The 16,083-nt window shown below is 35.8% G+C and overlaps 2 protein-coding genes across 11 annotated transcripts in view; one reads left to right on the forward strand and one right to left on the reverse strand.

The window, feature by feature from the left end:
- kek5 (kekkon 5) overlaps positions 1 to 16,083 on the reverse strand; it is a 490,550-nt gene that overhangs the window by 79,637 nt on the left and 394,830 nt on the right. For all 10 annotated transcript variants that reach the window (XM_011301427.1, XM_011301426.1, XM_011301422.1 and 7 more), the window contains one exon: positions 9,534 to 9,650. The gene's annotated coding sequence lies outside the window, so the exon portion shown is untranslated. The remainder of the gene's footprint in view (positions 1 to 9,533; positions 9,651 to 16,083) is intronic.
- The window catches only part of LOC105264521 (uncharacterized), a 13,770-nt gene continuing 12,293 nt past the window's right edge, over positions 14,607 to 16,083 (forward strand). Inside the window, exons 1-5 of the mRNA XM_011301453.1 lie at positions 14,607 to 14,654; positions 14,708 to 15,079; positions 15,236 to 15,482; positions 15,561 to 15,833; positions 15,914 to 16,030. Of these exons, the coding sequence (XP_011299755.1) occupies positions 15,239 to 15,482; positions 15,561 to 15,833; positions 15,914 to 16,030 (634 nt within the window). The 5' untranslated portion in view covers positions 14,607 to 14,654; positions 14,708 to 15,079; positions 15,236 to 15,238. The remainder of the gene's footprint in view (positions 14,655 to 14,707; positions 15,080 to 15,235; positions 15,483 to 15,560; positions 15,834 to 15,913; positions 16,031 to 16,083) is intronic.

Below are 16,083 nucleotides of genomic sequence, written 5' to 3' on the forward strand. Positions count from 1 at the left end.
ACGGGCGTTCAGTGCATCGAATCTTTCCGGGAAAAATCGCGAAAAATGTAATAATTGTGTTCACGGGTCGGTAATTGTGTGTCGCGAGTGAGAAGTGGATGTGTAAATTGTGGGGAGTGTTTTTTATGCCGCGGTGATTGAGCCGCCATATTTTTCTCCAAACGATCATTGGAGAATTCATCTTGGTGAAATGTAGGGGGTTTCTTTGAACGTAATTTACACGTTCATTCCTCAATTTCCCACGCCTGAGACCTAATTACCGACCCGGCAAAAATAATTATCTGGCGATTGACCCTACGATTATATTTTTTGAGGGTCTACAGGGGCGGACATTTTGTTCCCCGTAAAACACGTTTTTTCTAGGGAATTTCCTAGGGACATGTCCGGCAAAAATCCCTCCACCCGGGCCTTAATATTTTCTTTTACTTTTATACTGAATTTCTGGTCAATAGTGAAAAACGTAAAAATATGATGTTCTCGTCCATGAACCCACCCCTCTTTCCACGACCCCCACACTGATTTTTTGCCGCAATTAAAAACATATATATTGAAAGGAAAAAAGGAAGGAAAAAATATAAGAATAAAAAGGGTCAATTTTATCCATCCGATCCATTTGACCCCCTCTCTCTGCTACTATTCACGCAAAGCAATCTACTAAGTCTTCCGGGCTTCCTCATCTCAATATTGGTACAGTTTTCTATAGACAATGGTGCGTGGCAAAATCACATGAAATTGCACGTCTAGTCGCCAAACAGGAAGACTGCTGCTCGGCTACAAAAATATAGTAAGTCCCTCGCATGGAAAAAGATATAATCCAAAAATTATAAATCAGATCTACTTTATTGGCTTTTTAAATTTTTTTTTAAATTATCCCCAAAATATATCCCCGACAGTGCATTTTCAACCGAAATGTGTGGGACATATATTCGAAAATAATTGGCATATATTTCTAGGTATATCTATATTTTGTACATCTAAGGCTCAATTTCGTTTCAGTCACAATCCACGTGTATAAAAACATGAATAAAATTATGAATTCGATAATTTGGTCTCACTGAGAATTGTTAATGATTCGTGGTGCAGATATTTGAAGAGGAACTGATATATATATATAAATATATCACGCACGCTTCCGTATATGTTGACTGTTATGCAATCAGCAATAAAAAAATATTTACTGTTATATTTACTTAATATATTTAAATTATTTACACTTTAATATATTTAATAAACAAATATTTATTTAAATATTTGCACATTTTACCTATATAGGTAGTATATACATATAGGTAAAATGGGCCGGTGAAAAATATTTTTTTATTGCTGATTGCATAACAGTCAACATAAACTTCAGTGTATGAAATTTTTATTAACAAAATTATGGATTAAATGGTCCATTTTCCAATTATTAAAGGAGATATTCCGAAAACAACAACGGGAAGAACAAAAAGAAACAACAAAAAGCTTCAAAAGTGACTAGAAGATTTTTATCTACTAGTGGCTACAAAATTCGAATCGGCCTAAGATCAGCTAGGCTTATTGTAAATCTCAAACGTCTCGAAAATCATAATTTTGCATCATAATTTTGCAAATAGAAATTTCATACGATGAAGTTCATGTTAATTATTATGGAAGCAGCAATAAAAAACAAATTTGCATCGGCCCATGTTGCCGCACCCTCCCCTATATCTATTCCATGAATATATGGTGAATGAAAAACCGTGATAAAAGACCTTGCGGAGAGAGAAATGTGTAACATTGCATTGGAGTGGCAGAGGTCAATGGTACTGGTGTTTTATGTGAATGCCGAGTGGCATGAGCTGAACGTAATTAATTGATGCGTCCTAATTCCATTCTGAATGTATTTACTTGTTGAAAGCCAGGATTTTTGGACGAGCTGCTTCTGTCACCTGAGCAATTGTATTTTATTTCAAAGTGCCTATATAGTTTATTCTGTGATATAATAGTACATTTGGTCACAGGGTGTTAAGAACTTTTTTGGTAATTCTGAGTTTGCAGGCCACCAAGGCGGAGACGAGCAATGCAAACAAAATAGGCGAAAAAGATTTCTTGTTAGCCAGTCCATGGACATCAAAGGATGTTGGAGTGACAAAAAATCAAGCATCTACTGCTTGATCGTCATTGAATCTTTTTTTTTGAATTCCAATGAGAAATTACTCCGACCACCGAGGAGCTACCCACTATTGAAGTTATGGTATCACTCGCTGGCGATATAAATTTGAAGTCGATGTCAAATCAATAGAAGTAACTGAAATCAGGTTATTTCATTCGACGAAGTCGATTTTGAAGGCGTTTTTTAAAACAATTGAAATCATTGAAATCAATTGGAATCATATATTGCTTGTTCTTGAGTACAGTTTTTTAATTTCGCACTGAAACGAAATTCTTTCTAAACACTTAGCAGAACAAAACGAAACTCCTCCATACCAAATTTTTTCTAGGAATTAACTCATTCGCCTAAACGTTGTATAATCGACGAACCTTAGACATTGCGTCAAAAACAAACACACAACGTGTGTGTTAAGAAAGAGTTTAATTACGATAATTTTCTCATCATTCTCTCGAATTATATTTGTTGTGATTTCAATCACTTCATTTTAACTGCAATCGTTGACTACGAAATTGACATCAAATGAAATCATATGAAGTCGTGAAGTGATTGGGTCTGAAACTAGAAATCAGTGAAACTACGCCCCCTTGCATTTACCGAAATCGTGGCTGAATTCATTTGAAGTCGACTTCAAAATGAAGTCGTGGTGTCATTCAACTTGGGGGTGAGTAGCCCCTCGCCAACCACAGTCTTGAGGAAAGTATACACATACACTAGAATATAGTTTCGATTGAAGTATGTGCAGGATTGATTTAAGTGTACAATCGATTGCGAATCGAATTTTGGAAAAGTAAATGAATGTTTCTGGCCATGAATTGGCAATTTTGTAAAGAAATTAATCAAAGAATGAAGTTGGCTGCGAATGAAAACAAAGGTTGGTGCTTCTGAATGGAAGCATTGTGTTTCTCAGAACTATAATTCTTCTTGTTTCCCAGGATGATTAATTCAGTTTTTATGTTTTATTATTTTTTAACGTCCGCATCTATGTATCTAGGTGCGAATGTGTGTGACCGATTGCCACGATAACTGGAGATAGTATATTCGGCAACGAGTGCGTAATGCATATTCTGGCTCGTGGGAGGGTTGTAACACGAGCCGAAGGCGAGTTCTACAATCCGACGAGTCAACACATCCGCAACGCACGTGTTTCGTATACTATTTTATGTGGGCCGTAATCTTGATAAGAGAAATGCAATGTAGATTGAATGTTTTGTTGTGGATGACATGTCCGTAACACAACGTGAATAATATCTCAACTTTTTTATATTTACGGATTTTGAGGGGAAGTTCACTCGAGGAGAGAAAAAAAATGCATACATGAATAGGTTGAAACAATCAATTGACTGTGGAATTGAATAGTATTTCAATTTTGAATAGCATCGCATAAGAAGAGGAAAAAAAATGAAAATGCAATTTGGAGTTGATTTTAAAAACGTTTTGATTACAGTTGTACCAACCCAAATAAACAATATTTTTTTTATAGCAAGATATAAGCGATATCCATTCCGAACCATTTTGCTCATTTTTTCATGAAATTTTCTAAAATTTATTTGTGGAACAATATTTCCATTAATCGGCCGACGATATGGTGAATGACACCATAGATAGGAACGACGGTGAGGCCACATGTCGTTACAGTAGTGGGGATCGGAATGACAAATCTGACAGGTCAAGTGACGGTCATAACCGGTAACTAAGACCCTTAGCAGTCTGACAAATCGATCAGGAATTCGCAATTGACCAATTCAAAAGTCACGGTCCATTCTCATCTGCGAATTTTATTTTCCTTATCATGAAAGCAGAGATACGTAAATGAAGTTGGCCTGAGTCGAAACTTGTAAGACTGATTCCTTATTGGTCAACTCGAATCCGAAGTCGAAATTCGAATTCGGCGCACGGAGTGCGCAGTAGATCTCGTAAACTCTTAAAACACAACTATCAAAACAATTGACCGAAAAAAAACTTAACTCTAAATGAATTAATTTTGGAAATAATATTGATAAATTTTATCCTACCGGAGGAGAATGTTTCCCATACAGTAAAAAATTGGGGATATATTTATCCAAATTTATATGGATTAAAACAAATAGTCAACATGAAAAAAATGAAAATAGATTCTACCCGTCAAAGGTCATTAGCCAATAGCAAGGCCGTCAACCTGTGCTCAACGGGCTCACGCTGCTCCCGAGGTTTCTTAGTGAGAGCTGGGAGAGGGGCCTCATCCCCTTAAGGCTTAAAGAAACTACCGGCTCTAATTCGATTTTTCTTTCTTTTTAAGTCCTGGTTCGACCGATACCGGTAGAGGGCGACCGTGCAATCGAGCAGCAGTTTTCAACTTTTTGTAAATTTTAATTATAAATGTCAGCTTTTCATTCGAAATAGGCAGCAATATTATGCACAAAAATTGTTTTAATACTTTCATGATGAGAAGTCACCCTTGACAATCACTGTGTGTTTAGACGATATTTGCCTGAATCCAGTAAGTAAAATACAATATTTTGGAGGGACGAACAATATTCTGACAATTTCAAAAGACAATTTATTTTCTCATGTTATGGCTAAAATGATTCATTTTGCATTTGGACGTTGCAAAATTAGCAAAATTCAAAGTGTAATATGAAAATCTGCAATGGAATTTCTAGGAATATATTCCTAAGTCGAAATATGGCCCAAGCTTGGTTGCCAAAGCCTAGGCAAGTCTAAGTTGAGCCAAGCTTAAACCGGTTGTTCGAGAAAAAAATATTAATATTTTTTCCGTAAACTATAGCAGAGGTGGGCCTTAGCTCTCGGCGCTACGCCTAAAGAAAATGTGTAAGCCCTCGCACTTCAATCACGCGCATGCGTTATCTTCTGATGTTACCCACACCACACGAATATATGATAAACGTTGTAATTACGCTAGGTCCCTTATAATTGGAACTTTAATCAGTTTACGGCTACATCAGCTCCGAGCCTACCTGAGGTTGCCCACCTCTGTCATGGATCAAAGGAGAGGAAAATACCTCTAATACTAAAGAAAAAGGCTCGGTTGCGAACATGGATTATTTACTTGTGGATTATCTATCGGATGAATTTATTATTTTGACTGGTTTTCATTTCTCATAGGGTGTTTCACAATGAAAATCTCATGTTTGTAAACAAATGCTAAAATCTTCAGAATCCAAAAGTTCTCGTGTCGTTTAACTTTTGTATACATCTATATATATGTATATAACCCTTTTCTTTTCTCCGCCTAATGAATTCACAATTATATTTTCGTTAGACGGGGTATATCATTGTTTAGGTGTTATATATTTTTTTTTTCTTCTGCTTTAAAATTTGGAACGGGCTAAAGCAATGTGGTATATGTGTGCAGTGAGGGAAGTTGGAAAGAAAATGAAAAAAGATTGAGACGCAATTCGTGCCCCGAATGAGAATTGAAGAGAAACTGCAGAAGTTTCTCCTTTGTTTTTCATCTTTTTTCTATTTTCTGTTTTGCATCTGCTAATAAATTTCGTCAGGTTCAGGGTTTGCGAATTAATGTGGCGGAAGAGAATACCGATGAATTTAATAAGAAGTGTTTTTGTCTTGAAGCTGAATAAAAGCGTTATGAGGCATGGGAAAAAAATACTCGAATCAAGTATATTTTGTATGGTCATTCCGATCATACTCATGATGATGGCCTTCGAATTTCAACAGTTTTCTCTCAATTTTTTTTATAGAAAAGGGGTAGTCGATATGAAAGAAAATCGGCGCAGACGGAAAAAATTGCTATCGCAATTTTTTATGATAAATGGTTGGAATTTCTAAGAATTCGTAAAATGTAGTCATCACTCTTGGCAAAATTCAGGCGTAAAGTGTCATCGTTTTTCCCTGGATAGCTTAGCTTATGATAATTTTTTTTTAATATCGTTTTTTAAAAATAATTTTATTAAAGCACTAAAATTTTTAAGGTCATTAGAAAAATTGGAAAATTTAACAATAAATTAAAAATGGTAATAAACTAGGGGCATAAACTTCTGAAACGTGGAATACATATAAATATGTAGAGTAATTTGGATCTCTACGATGCCATTGTTTTCCCCGGAATTTTTTCCATTTATCAATCCCAGCCCCTAGATTCATGGCCGGATAATGAAAAAACATGGGTATATTAAAGTTAAGGTTGTTGTCGCGTAGAATTTTTTTTCGACAGTTTTCGTTAAAAATTTTATGGTGAATAGTTTGAAAAATTAGCAACAAAATGAGCGTTTTCCGTTTGCAATTGACCGTTTTGAACTTGAGATATAAATTTTTGAAATTCGAGTGATTTAACACGTGTTTAAATGGAGTTTTGTCGATTAGAATTTTTTAAAAATCAACGGCTCGACAGTTTCAGAAATAAAAAAAAACGTGGAATATACATCGTGGGAGGAAATACAGAAAAAAAATCAAATCGATTGACCGCTTGGTTCACGGAATATAATTATCGGAAATTCATAAATTTATATAATTGAAAATAGTTAATATGGAAAATATATAGTTATGCTTTAGCTATCCATGCACACTGCAATCAATCAAGTGAGACTATATACCGCTAAAAGATTGTGTTCTAAACTGGCCCGTTTTACAGCGGATAAACTTTTTACAGAGACTGTCGCGCGACAACAGCCTTAAATGGGGAATAACGCACTTTCAAATTTTAGTGTGAACGACGCCCCCTATACAAAAATGGACACAAAATGTAGATATTACAGGCGAAATCAATATATTGTGCGTGATTATAGTTTTGACGATGTCGGCACTTCCATCATTTCGGTGGGAATGATTAGTTTTTTAGAAGTTTCAAATGGAAGTAGAACTTTTCTCGCTTCATACAATACCCGTGAAACATAATTACCTCAACTAAAAGTTCATTATTTCGGGGAGAAAATGAAAGGGCTAATACTCGTAGCTGTTATAGTTGAGTGTTAATGAGCATCTTACTCACCTCGAAGATGTGCTTGTCTTTCATGTACAAGATTTTTCAATGATTTATTCCTTTATCAAATGCCAGAGTCACAAAATCCGTCCCTAATTATGAAGAATATCATCCACACCTTGAACAGATGTATAGTCCAGTAATATCAAGTAAATCCAAATGCTAATGTTAATGCCAACATTTGCGCACACGAATTTTCATAATCAAGCGTAATGACTTTATGAGAAAACAAAGCCTCTGTAGACAACCCAGGGCACGGGATTCAATGGTACCCATATGTGACAGGCATATTCATTAGCATAACATTCCTGCATTGTGTGATTGTCCATCACACACCGGACTTCGTGGTAATCGCATTTCGACAATTCATACGCAGGTGCTCTGATTTCAAAGAAACATGCTGAATCTCTCCCGGAGCCATCTACATAATGCACAACGTAATGACTAGTTTATCAAGCAGCAAAACGTTCATAGCGATCCAAATAAATCCTTCATAATAGTCAAAGTACTAGCTCCACTATCTCTACAAATTTGGCTCCTGGAATTTATACTTTGATTAATATTCTCTATTTATACACTAATAGCAGGATTAGATTATAGAAACCTGACATATCCGGTGGAGCATTTTTTTCCAATTCGTTGATCGTAACCGAGCTTTCAGTTATGAATGCAACGAATAATAGTTAATTCGACTGGTAGCCGATTTTAACCGTATTTGATTTTGTTCAATTTTTCTGTTGACATGAACCAAGAGCCGTTGGAGGAAAGTGAGAATTTTGTAATAGTTACAGAACTGCCGTTGAATCAACGCATCATCTAGATGAGCGACATAATGTATTTTTGCTGATCATATTACCACCAAGCCATTCGGTGACTATTAGCTCATCATCCAGTTGGAGCAGTCCTACCCTCTCAACTGAACCGTTGGGTAACTATCGCCGCCCGATTCAGTTGGTGATATTTTCCTGCGTAATTAGGTAATAGTTACCGAGCCTGTGTGAACTCAACTTAATCGTTCTCTCAGTGAACCAGAGTTAAGGTATGGAGCGCACTCATTTCAAGGTATCAACTATGGAGTTATCTCGTGAACAACCAATTGAACCAACCCATCAATTTTCAAGAAATAACTGGCTTTTAAATTTCTTCCAGATTTCTTCGGAACAATTTTCAAAAGCTTATGATAAAGATTTTCAGAAGAAATTTTCTCGTCCTTCATCGTTGGAAGATAATTTGTTTTTGAAGATCTTCGGAAGCAATGTTCTAGAAGATCTTCAAAAGAATTTTTTTGTTTAAAAATTTTTAGAAGGAATTTTTTTCCTCCAATCTTCAGTAGAAAATTTATATCAAAGATCTCAGGAAGATAATTTTTATTTAATCTTCGAAAGAAAGTTTTTTCTCTACCTTCAGAAGACGTTTTTTCACCATTTTTTATCCTTGAAATTTTAACTTTAGCAGGCGGTCCAGTACTGGTTCAGTTAGTAGGGGTTTGCAGGTTTCTTCGGAACCTGCTTTTTTCAAGATCGCCGGATGACTCGTTTTTTCAGGAGAAAATTTTTTCTGAGAGGTTCAGGAAATCATATTTTCCCGAAAATTTGTGAGGCGTTATTTTTTGAAAAGATTTTCTATATTTCTAAAATATTTTCCAACGCGGCTTCAAATCGGCGTAGGCATTTTTTTAATGAGTGTTTGTGAATTAAGGGTCAAAGTACAGAACAAAGAATTAGATTGTTCTACCAAAAGGATTTCATTACTGGCAACGCTACGACTTGCTGCAACAGTTCGGGATTAATTCCAAATTGAATTTGAACTCGCAGATACTTCTAAAGGTCTGCTACACCCATGTATAAGCAAAATTAATGTTTTTGCGTTTTTCTAGCTAACTTACTATTGGATTGACGTGAAAAAATATACCGTTTTTGCGTTTTGTCATTATTTAATGACTGACAAAATTTCAAGGTAATGCGAACATTTATAGGCGTTTTTTCTAAACGGTCGAAAAAGTATTACAAAACTATAGAGAAAATCCATGAAAATGATGACACGTGACCTATTTAATAATGAAAAAACACAAAATCGTTATAGTGTGATATATCAATCCCTCCGATAAGTTACCCAAAAAATTAAAAAAAGCATCAATTTTGGGTATATATGTGTGGAACATCCTTAATAAACGCTTGAAATTTTATGGGATTCTAGAATCGTTAGAATACCTGACTTCATATAGAACATGCAAAAAAAAGGTAGAAACTTTTTTTTTGTAATTTATTTACATTTTTAAATATTTCCATTTTAGTAGGAAGAAATCTATTTGTTTTAATCTGCATGTATTGATCAATATGCACTGAGAAAAGGGAAAATTTACGATCCGGAATGACTTTTCATATCGGAGAGGAACGAAGAAAAATAAAATCTGTTTAATTTGTAATACGAATAATACGTAATTTGACTGATCAAGTAACTTACTCACGTTCAGCAAAGGATCTGTGTATTCGGTGAAGGGATAGCTTGGTGACGGTTTTTTGATCCGGGAGTACATTAAAGCATCTTGCTAGCATGGGTCTTCGTTCTCAGGATAATTATCTGCAATTTTAAAAGATTAAGACAGTTATTAGTCAAGACCATATTTCGAAAATAGGCATTTCCCGTTATACTCAGATGAAGTTATGTTAATGCATTAACTAAAGAATCTCATACTTCTTCATCAGGGTTTAATTGCTTGATGAATTCATTCAATGTATATTGAATCGATGAACCATCAATATTCAATTCCATATCAAATGTTAAATCCGCGTATAAAAGCATTGATTTTACCCTTTTTTGACTTTACAATAAGAATTTTGCATATCAATCAATCAGTAAATGAATTGGCTATTTGCTGTCGTCCTTTCGCATGAAACTAATCTATAGTGTACTCAATTGATTAATTAAATAAGGTCCAGACAAATGGGTGAGTTATGTAATTACCACCATTCTTAACTGCGTTATAGCATTGTTAACATAAAATTTCATTGTTATGTTCAACCTAAATTTCACCTTTGCCTCAAAATTTCTATATTTTCAAAGGAAACCAATAGAAATGAAGAAATAAAAGTTATCGATGATGATGTGTCGAATTGCACGCTTTAAAAAATAGTAATTTCTGACAAATAAAGCCCATGATAACCTTTGTTATCGTCGGAAATACCCATCTATTTCAATTTCTCGTATTCATGTATTCACATCTAAGTCCTGTATTCTTTCGATTGAAACATATATAATTAAATAAAAATATATCATTTTGAAGCTGATGAAAGTGGATTTCTAATGGTTGAAGTTTTATGCCTGTATGCCGGCCATACGGAAGTTCTGGCATTTTAAACATTAAAATGTTACGCTCCCAGATTTTATTTTGAGAGTTCTTTCCGAGGTTCTTTCAGCATCTCATCTTATGATACACAATGGATATGTAGTGCCATTTGAAAACAAGAAAAATGAACTTGTATATGAGATCTCGTTCATCTGGCTGCTGGAATTATGCTCGGATTCCTAAACATTTAAACTCAAATATGAAATATCGTGTAACACTCGCCCATTTCTATTAAGATCATATTTTCAAGCTCTCATCGCACGATACATTGCGCATTCGGTTAAGGTAAAGATATGTTATACCATTTTAAAGCTTAGTGAAACCACTTTCAAATGGTTTTTGTTCCACCCCTGTATCCGTCATTCACATTCGAGTCATGATCTTCCACATATTGGTTGGGTGTGAAATATATCACATATCACATTAGCACTTTTTGTCATATTGTTTCTATGATTTCGTAATATTGGACCCTGAATCTGATATTACGAATATAATGTCTCGAAACGTCTCAGAATTTCCGGTGCGGAAAGAATACTTCCTTCATTATTACAAATAAATCAATTTTCGATTTGTATTTTCTGTAGAAAAATTACAATCGAAAGTCAGTGCGCATTACCCCCAACTGTTTATTCAAATTTGTAGGCCAAGTTTTTTTTACCAACCACAGTAATGGATGCCGGTATGTGTGAAATCGGATTCGGAAATACATAGAAATTAATGTTTTCACTTAGAAACAACAATCGAAAATAGTAAGAGAAAGAAATGGTAAAAATCAGTAAAGTTAATTCACTGATGGCACAAGTTGTAGAAAAAATTCTAGGAAAGAAACCCAAAAATGGTCTGGAAAGAATTTGAATAAGAGAACAACCGAAGAGCATAGACAGCCGTTTCAATACGATAATTAAAGAGAGAAAAGGAAAAAAACAGATCACGTGTAAAATACAAAAATAACGAAAGATAGTAAAACGTGAGCGCGCTGTTAAGGAAGAGAACGAGTAAGGCGTTTCAGAGAACGTTCAAAGCAAAGAACAAGACAAAGAACAAAGGACAAAAAAATTTTAGATCAATTCTAAATTGAACAAGTTTATATGAGAAAAGCTGATATGATTAAACCTTAACAGATTTTTCCCTATAGCACGCACATTCCGCGTGCGCTTTGCTGTCGACCTAGTTGCACATAAAGAATGCATTTGTCATCATTGAGCCTCTTAAATATATGTAGATGACACAGCAACCTATCTGTATTTAATATGTGACAGACAGTGCAAAATATGGGGCAGTCTAAGGAAAAATATAGATAATTTCAATATTTTGCAAATTACGTCAATTCACCGAATTAATCTCCCTATCTGATCTGAACATGAGACAGCACAATAAGATTGGTAGATTGGTTACGGTTCGGCGCAAAGACAATTCTCCCAAAAATTCTGATCGCATCAATATTGACTAAAATAAAAAATAAATGATAAAATTAGAAAGTCTGATAAACAATGAAACATAATTCATTACAATAATCAAAACAATTTATTGATAGAAAGCACCAAAGCTTTTAACACCACAAAGAGAATCTCCCACTACCCAGGTAGGAAGCGCCAAGCCTTGACGACCGGTCCAAGCTTGGAATAGTCTTGATTTCCAAGCCTTGGTTTATCCAGGCTGGCCCTGGCTTACGCCGATGGTGCTACCAGTCTATATCTAAGATTGGTAAATATGAGCCTTAGATACCACACCTGGCCCAGTCTAGGCTCAGGATTGGTATTCAAGCCTGTACTTACTAAGCTTGGCCCAGGCTGTATTCAAGACCGTCACCCAAGCCATGATAATGCCTAGTGTCTCTTAGTATAGGATTCACTATACAGTATAGTTCCTTGTACAGCTGACGTCAGAGATCACATGCTGGTAACTTTATAGTTGTAGTTATTTAAAAAAAACAGTTATTGTGTCAGTGTTTTGCCTCATGACTTCTTCTCAGAACGAGTTACCGAGTATAGAACCTTCCATATACGAGTAGTTAGATTATTGTTAATAGTATGGCATCAAATACACGCAGTAATCCTAAATCGACTGAAAGAGTGAGAAAATATCGAATGTTGACGAAATTCCGAGAGTCTTATGTATCTAATAGCTTCGACAGTAGTGATGATGAGGTGTTACCTGAACAATTATCATCTGCATTTGATGAAGAAAATGAGAATGATTGGGTTGACATCGATCAATGTAACCTCAAAGAGTGCATAGACCAATTCCATCAGAGTTTTAGTGACGATTCTTCGTCGAATGACATTCCTGTTGGAAGTTTCACAGAAAATTTAACTTTCTGTGCGGAGAATCAAGGAAATTTCATGGACGAGGAGGAGGATGGAGTAGAGGAGCCAACAATGGTTCGAGAGCAGAACGCAGCATCTCCTGAACCCTCTAATTTGGAGCAGATGATACGCCCATGGGCTATAAATAATATTGGATCCATAAAGTTAAAAGCTGTGACTGAAATGTTACAAATATGGAAGAGCGTGGGCTTTACAGATCTGCCACAGACTGCTCACCAATTGCTGGGCTTCAAACATAAGATAAAAGCGAAAAATCTACTCACTCACAAAAATGAAATTGGTGATTATGTGTATCTTGGCATTGAGAATGGCCTACAGAAACGAATTGTTCCAGATGTGTACACAGAAGAAACAATTAGTGTTGTGGCACATGTAGATGGAATGAGAGTTTATTTTCATTCAAAGGGTCAAATGTGGCCAATTTCAATGAAAATTCTTCACTCTCAGTATGTGACAACTCCATTTGTGGTAGCTCCCTTTTATGGGAAATCCAAGCCCAAGAATGTATCGCTGTATTTGAAAGATTTTGTGGAAGAATTGAGAAACCTGATTACTGAGGGAATAAATATTGATGGTAAAAAATATAAATGTGAAATAGCAACTATTATCGCTGATAATCCAGCTAGAGCATTTTTAAAATGTATCAAAGGTGCGACTGCTTTCTATGGGTGTGAACGATGTACGACTGAAGGTCAAACGCGGAGCAAAAAGAGAATTTATCCAAAAACTAAATGTTCGTTACGTACAAAAAACACCTTCAATACCCAAACTCGATCTGAACACCACTTGATGGATCCAGCAACGAAAGAACCACTCGTATCACCTCTAATAATCATCCCTGGATTCGATTCAGTCAGACAGGTTCCCATAGACATCATGCATTGTTTGTTCTTAAATGCGATGAAAATCCTGGGTGAAAAGTGGGTGAAGAGGGAGAAAAATCCATACAAATTAACAACAGCTCAAGTGCGTGTTTTTAAGGAGTTGATGGATTCCGTGACGCCGTTCGTACCTACAGAGTTTCAACGGAAGAATTTCGATGCAGAAGATATTTCACATTGGAAGGCCACTCAGTATGCATTTTTGTTACTGTATGTAGGTGGGGTGATACTCAAATTGGTCCTTGATGAAGAAAGGTATCAACACTTCTTGCTACTCTACGTGTCATGTCGTATACTCTGCAATAATGTATGGGTCGTGAACCATCTGAAATTAGCCAGAAAATTATTGACAGATTTTTTTGAGATCCTGCCACTTTATTATGGGGATGATTCCCAAACGATGACGTTTCATAATTTATTACACGTACCTGATGATGCAGAGTATTTTCGAGCTTTGTATGATTACTCTGCATTTTGGGAAGAGGCTTACATTGGAAAATTGAAAAATTATGTCAGCAGCAGAGCCAAGCCTTTACCTCAAATTGTCAATCCACTAAATGCTCTTGAATCTGGTCAAAATATCAGGATAAGGAAACGTGAACTGATTCGAAATGTGAAGAGAATGAAAACAAATGAAAGGATCCTAAAAAATGGAGAAAATTTTGTTTCATTGGAGTCTGTCACTTTTCATGATTTTGTCTTACGTACTAATGACCCAAATAATATTGTACAATTGACCGATTGAAATTTATTCAGGATCACGAATTTATACATAGAAGAAAAAAGCTTAAATCATGTGGAGAATCAGAAAAATATTTTCATGGAGGGGTTCAGAATTAAAAGAACGAAGGATGTATTTTATGCGCCGTGTCGTTCTTCAGAAATTGGAGTGTTTCAACTCAAGAAGTGGTCCAATATTAGTGAATTCTTATCACTCAGTCAGGTGAAATATAAGTGCATAGCGTTGATAATTCAGGAGAAAGAGTACATCATTTCCCTGCTTCACACGGATCCTGACTAAATTATGGCGGTGAGTACTATATAGATGGAAAATCCACGAAAATTTATTAGCTTAATTTTTAGCGTGAAGACTATTAACAGCACTTGCATATATGCATCGGTGCGGAATGGCGGCGTATCGCAAAGGCGATGAGGGGAGGGGGCAGTACATGTCCTCAGTGGTGTTGAGCGCTTCAAGGTGGACGTTCGTTTTTTCTGCGTTCTTCCTCTAAATTGCCGGCTTAAACATTTTTTTTTCGATCGATTGTGGATAAATAAAAGTGGAAATTGGAAAAAGAAACGAGACTGATTTGTTGTGTTGTGTAAAGACGCTTGTGGAGTTATTTGGGAACGCCATTAAATTTTTTAGTCCGCCATTTTCAGAGTTTTTAGCGTTTCCACAGAAACGTGCATGTGTACAATACATCCACTGCCACGTTATTCGTAGAGTTTTACGTAAGTCATGTTGTTATTCACGAAATTATTTTGTTGTTCATCGGTACTGAAATATAAGTTTTGTGAAGGAATGCAGAAAAAAAGGGCATTCAATTAACCTCAAAATCAAAGTAAGCAACATCCCAACACTTGAAATAATTTTTCCGCTTAATGTAGATAATGAGTGATCAGGAAAGCCATAAATATCGGTATCGACTCGTCGAATTCCTGGGAGAATTCACTGACGGGAAAAAGATCATTGAAATTGTTGCTGATGGATGGGTGAGAAAACGCGAAACCATGAAAGATTTATGTGACTATCGTCCTAAAAAAGATTGGCCAAAACTTGAACAATGGCTGCAAGAAGAGCGCCCCTTCCAAAATTCATGGAACATTTATGAGATCGAAATCCTTGGCAGAGCAGGTGAATTAGATTGTTAGTGAATTAGATTGCACATTCCCGAAATTATTTTTACATCAAGGGGTGGTTTGCCTTCCACAGCCACGTTCGAAAAAGCTAAAAAGAAGCTTGAAAGGCTCTATAAAACTCGTTCAGACGTCGAAACTCATTCTGAGGTGGACAGTGCCTATGGACTTGATATCACACGAAAACGAGCTGCAAGCATGCTAAAGACTTCTTATTCTCTCGAGGATATTGAGGAAGAGTCCATTGTATCCCCGAAGCGATCCCGAAAAGATGCTGATTCCCTGAGTGACAGAACTCAGGCCCCTAGTGTCTTACAAAGTGATATCAGGTCAATGCATCCAGTAGAAGGTATATTTTATTCACTATATCCATGCTCTCTGTTAGATATTTTTTTTTAATATTTTGGGTTACATTTCACTCTTTTCTAGCCACGAACAATGCCACTAATCAGATGCATCCGAAAACCCATTGCGAAGATCGTCTGCAACAATTGAGAAAACAAAACCAAAATGATCCTGTAAAAAGTAAATTTTCTAAGTTCTGTTGTAGAAGAAAAATTCAGAGAAGTCTTTCCCTTCCGAAGGCATAAATCTTGATC

Source organism: Fopius arisanus, unplaced genomic scaffold (genome assembly GCF_000806365.1).
Source record: "Fopius arisanus strain USDA-PBARC FA_bdor unplaced genomic scaffold, ASM80636v1 scaffold00022, whole genome shotgun sequence".
In the NCBI taxonomy this organism is placed as follows: Eukaryota; Metazoa; Arthropoda; class Insecta; order Hymenoptera; family Braconidae; genus Fopius; species Fopius arisanus.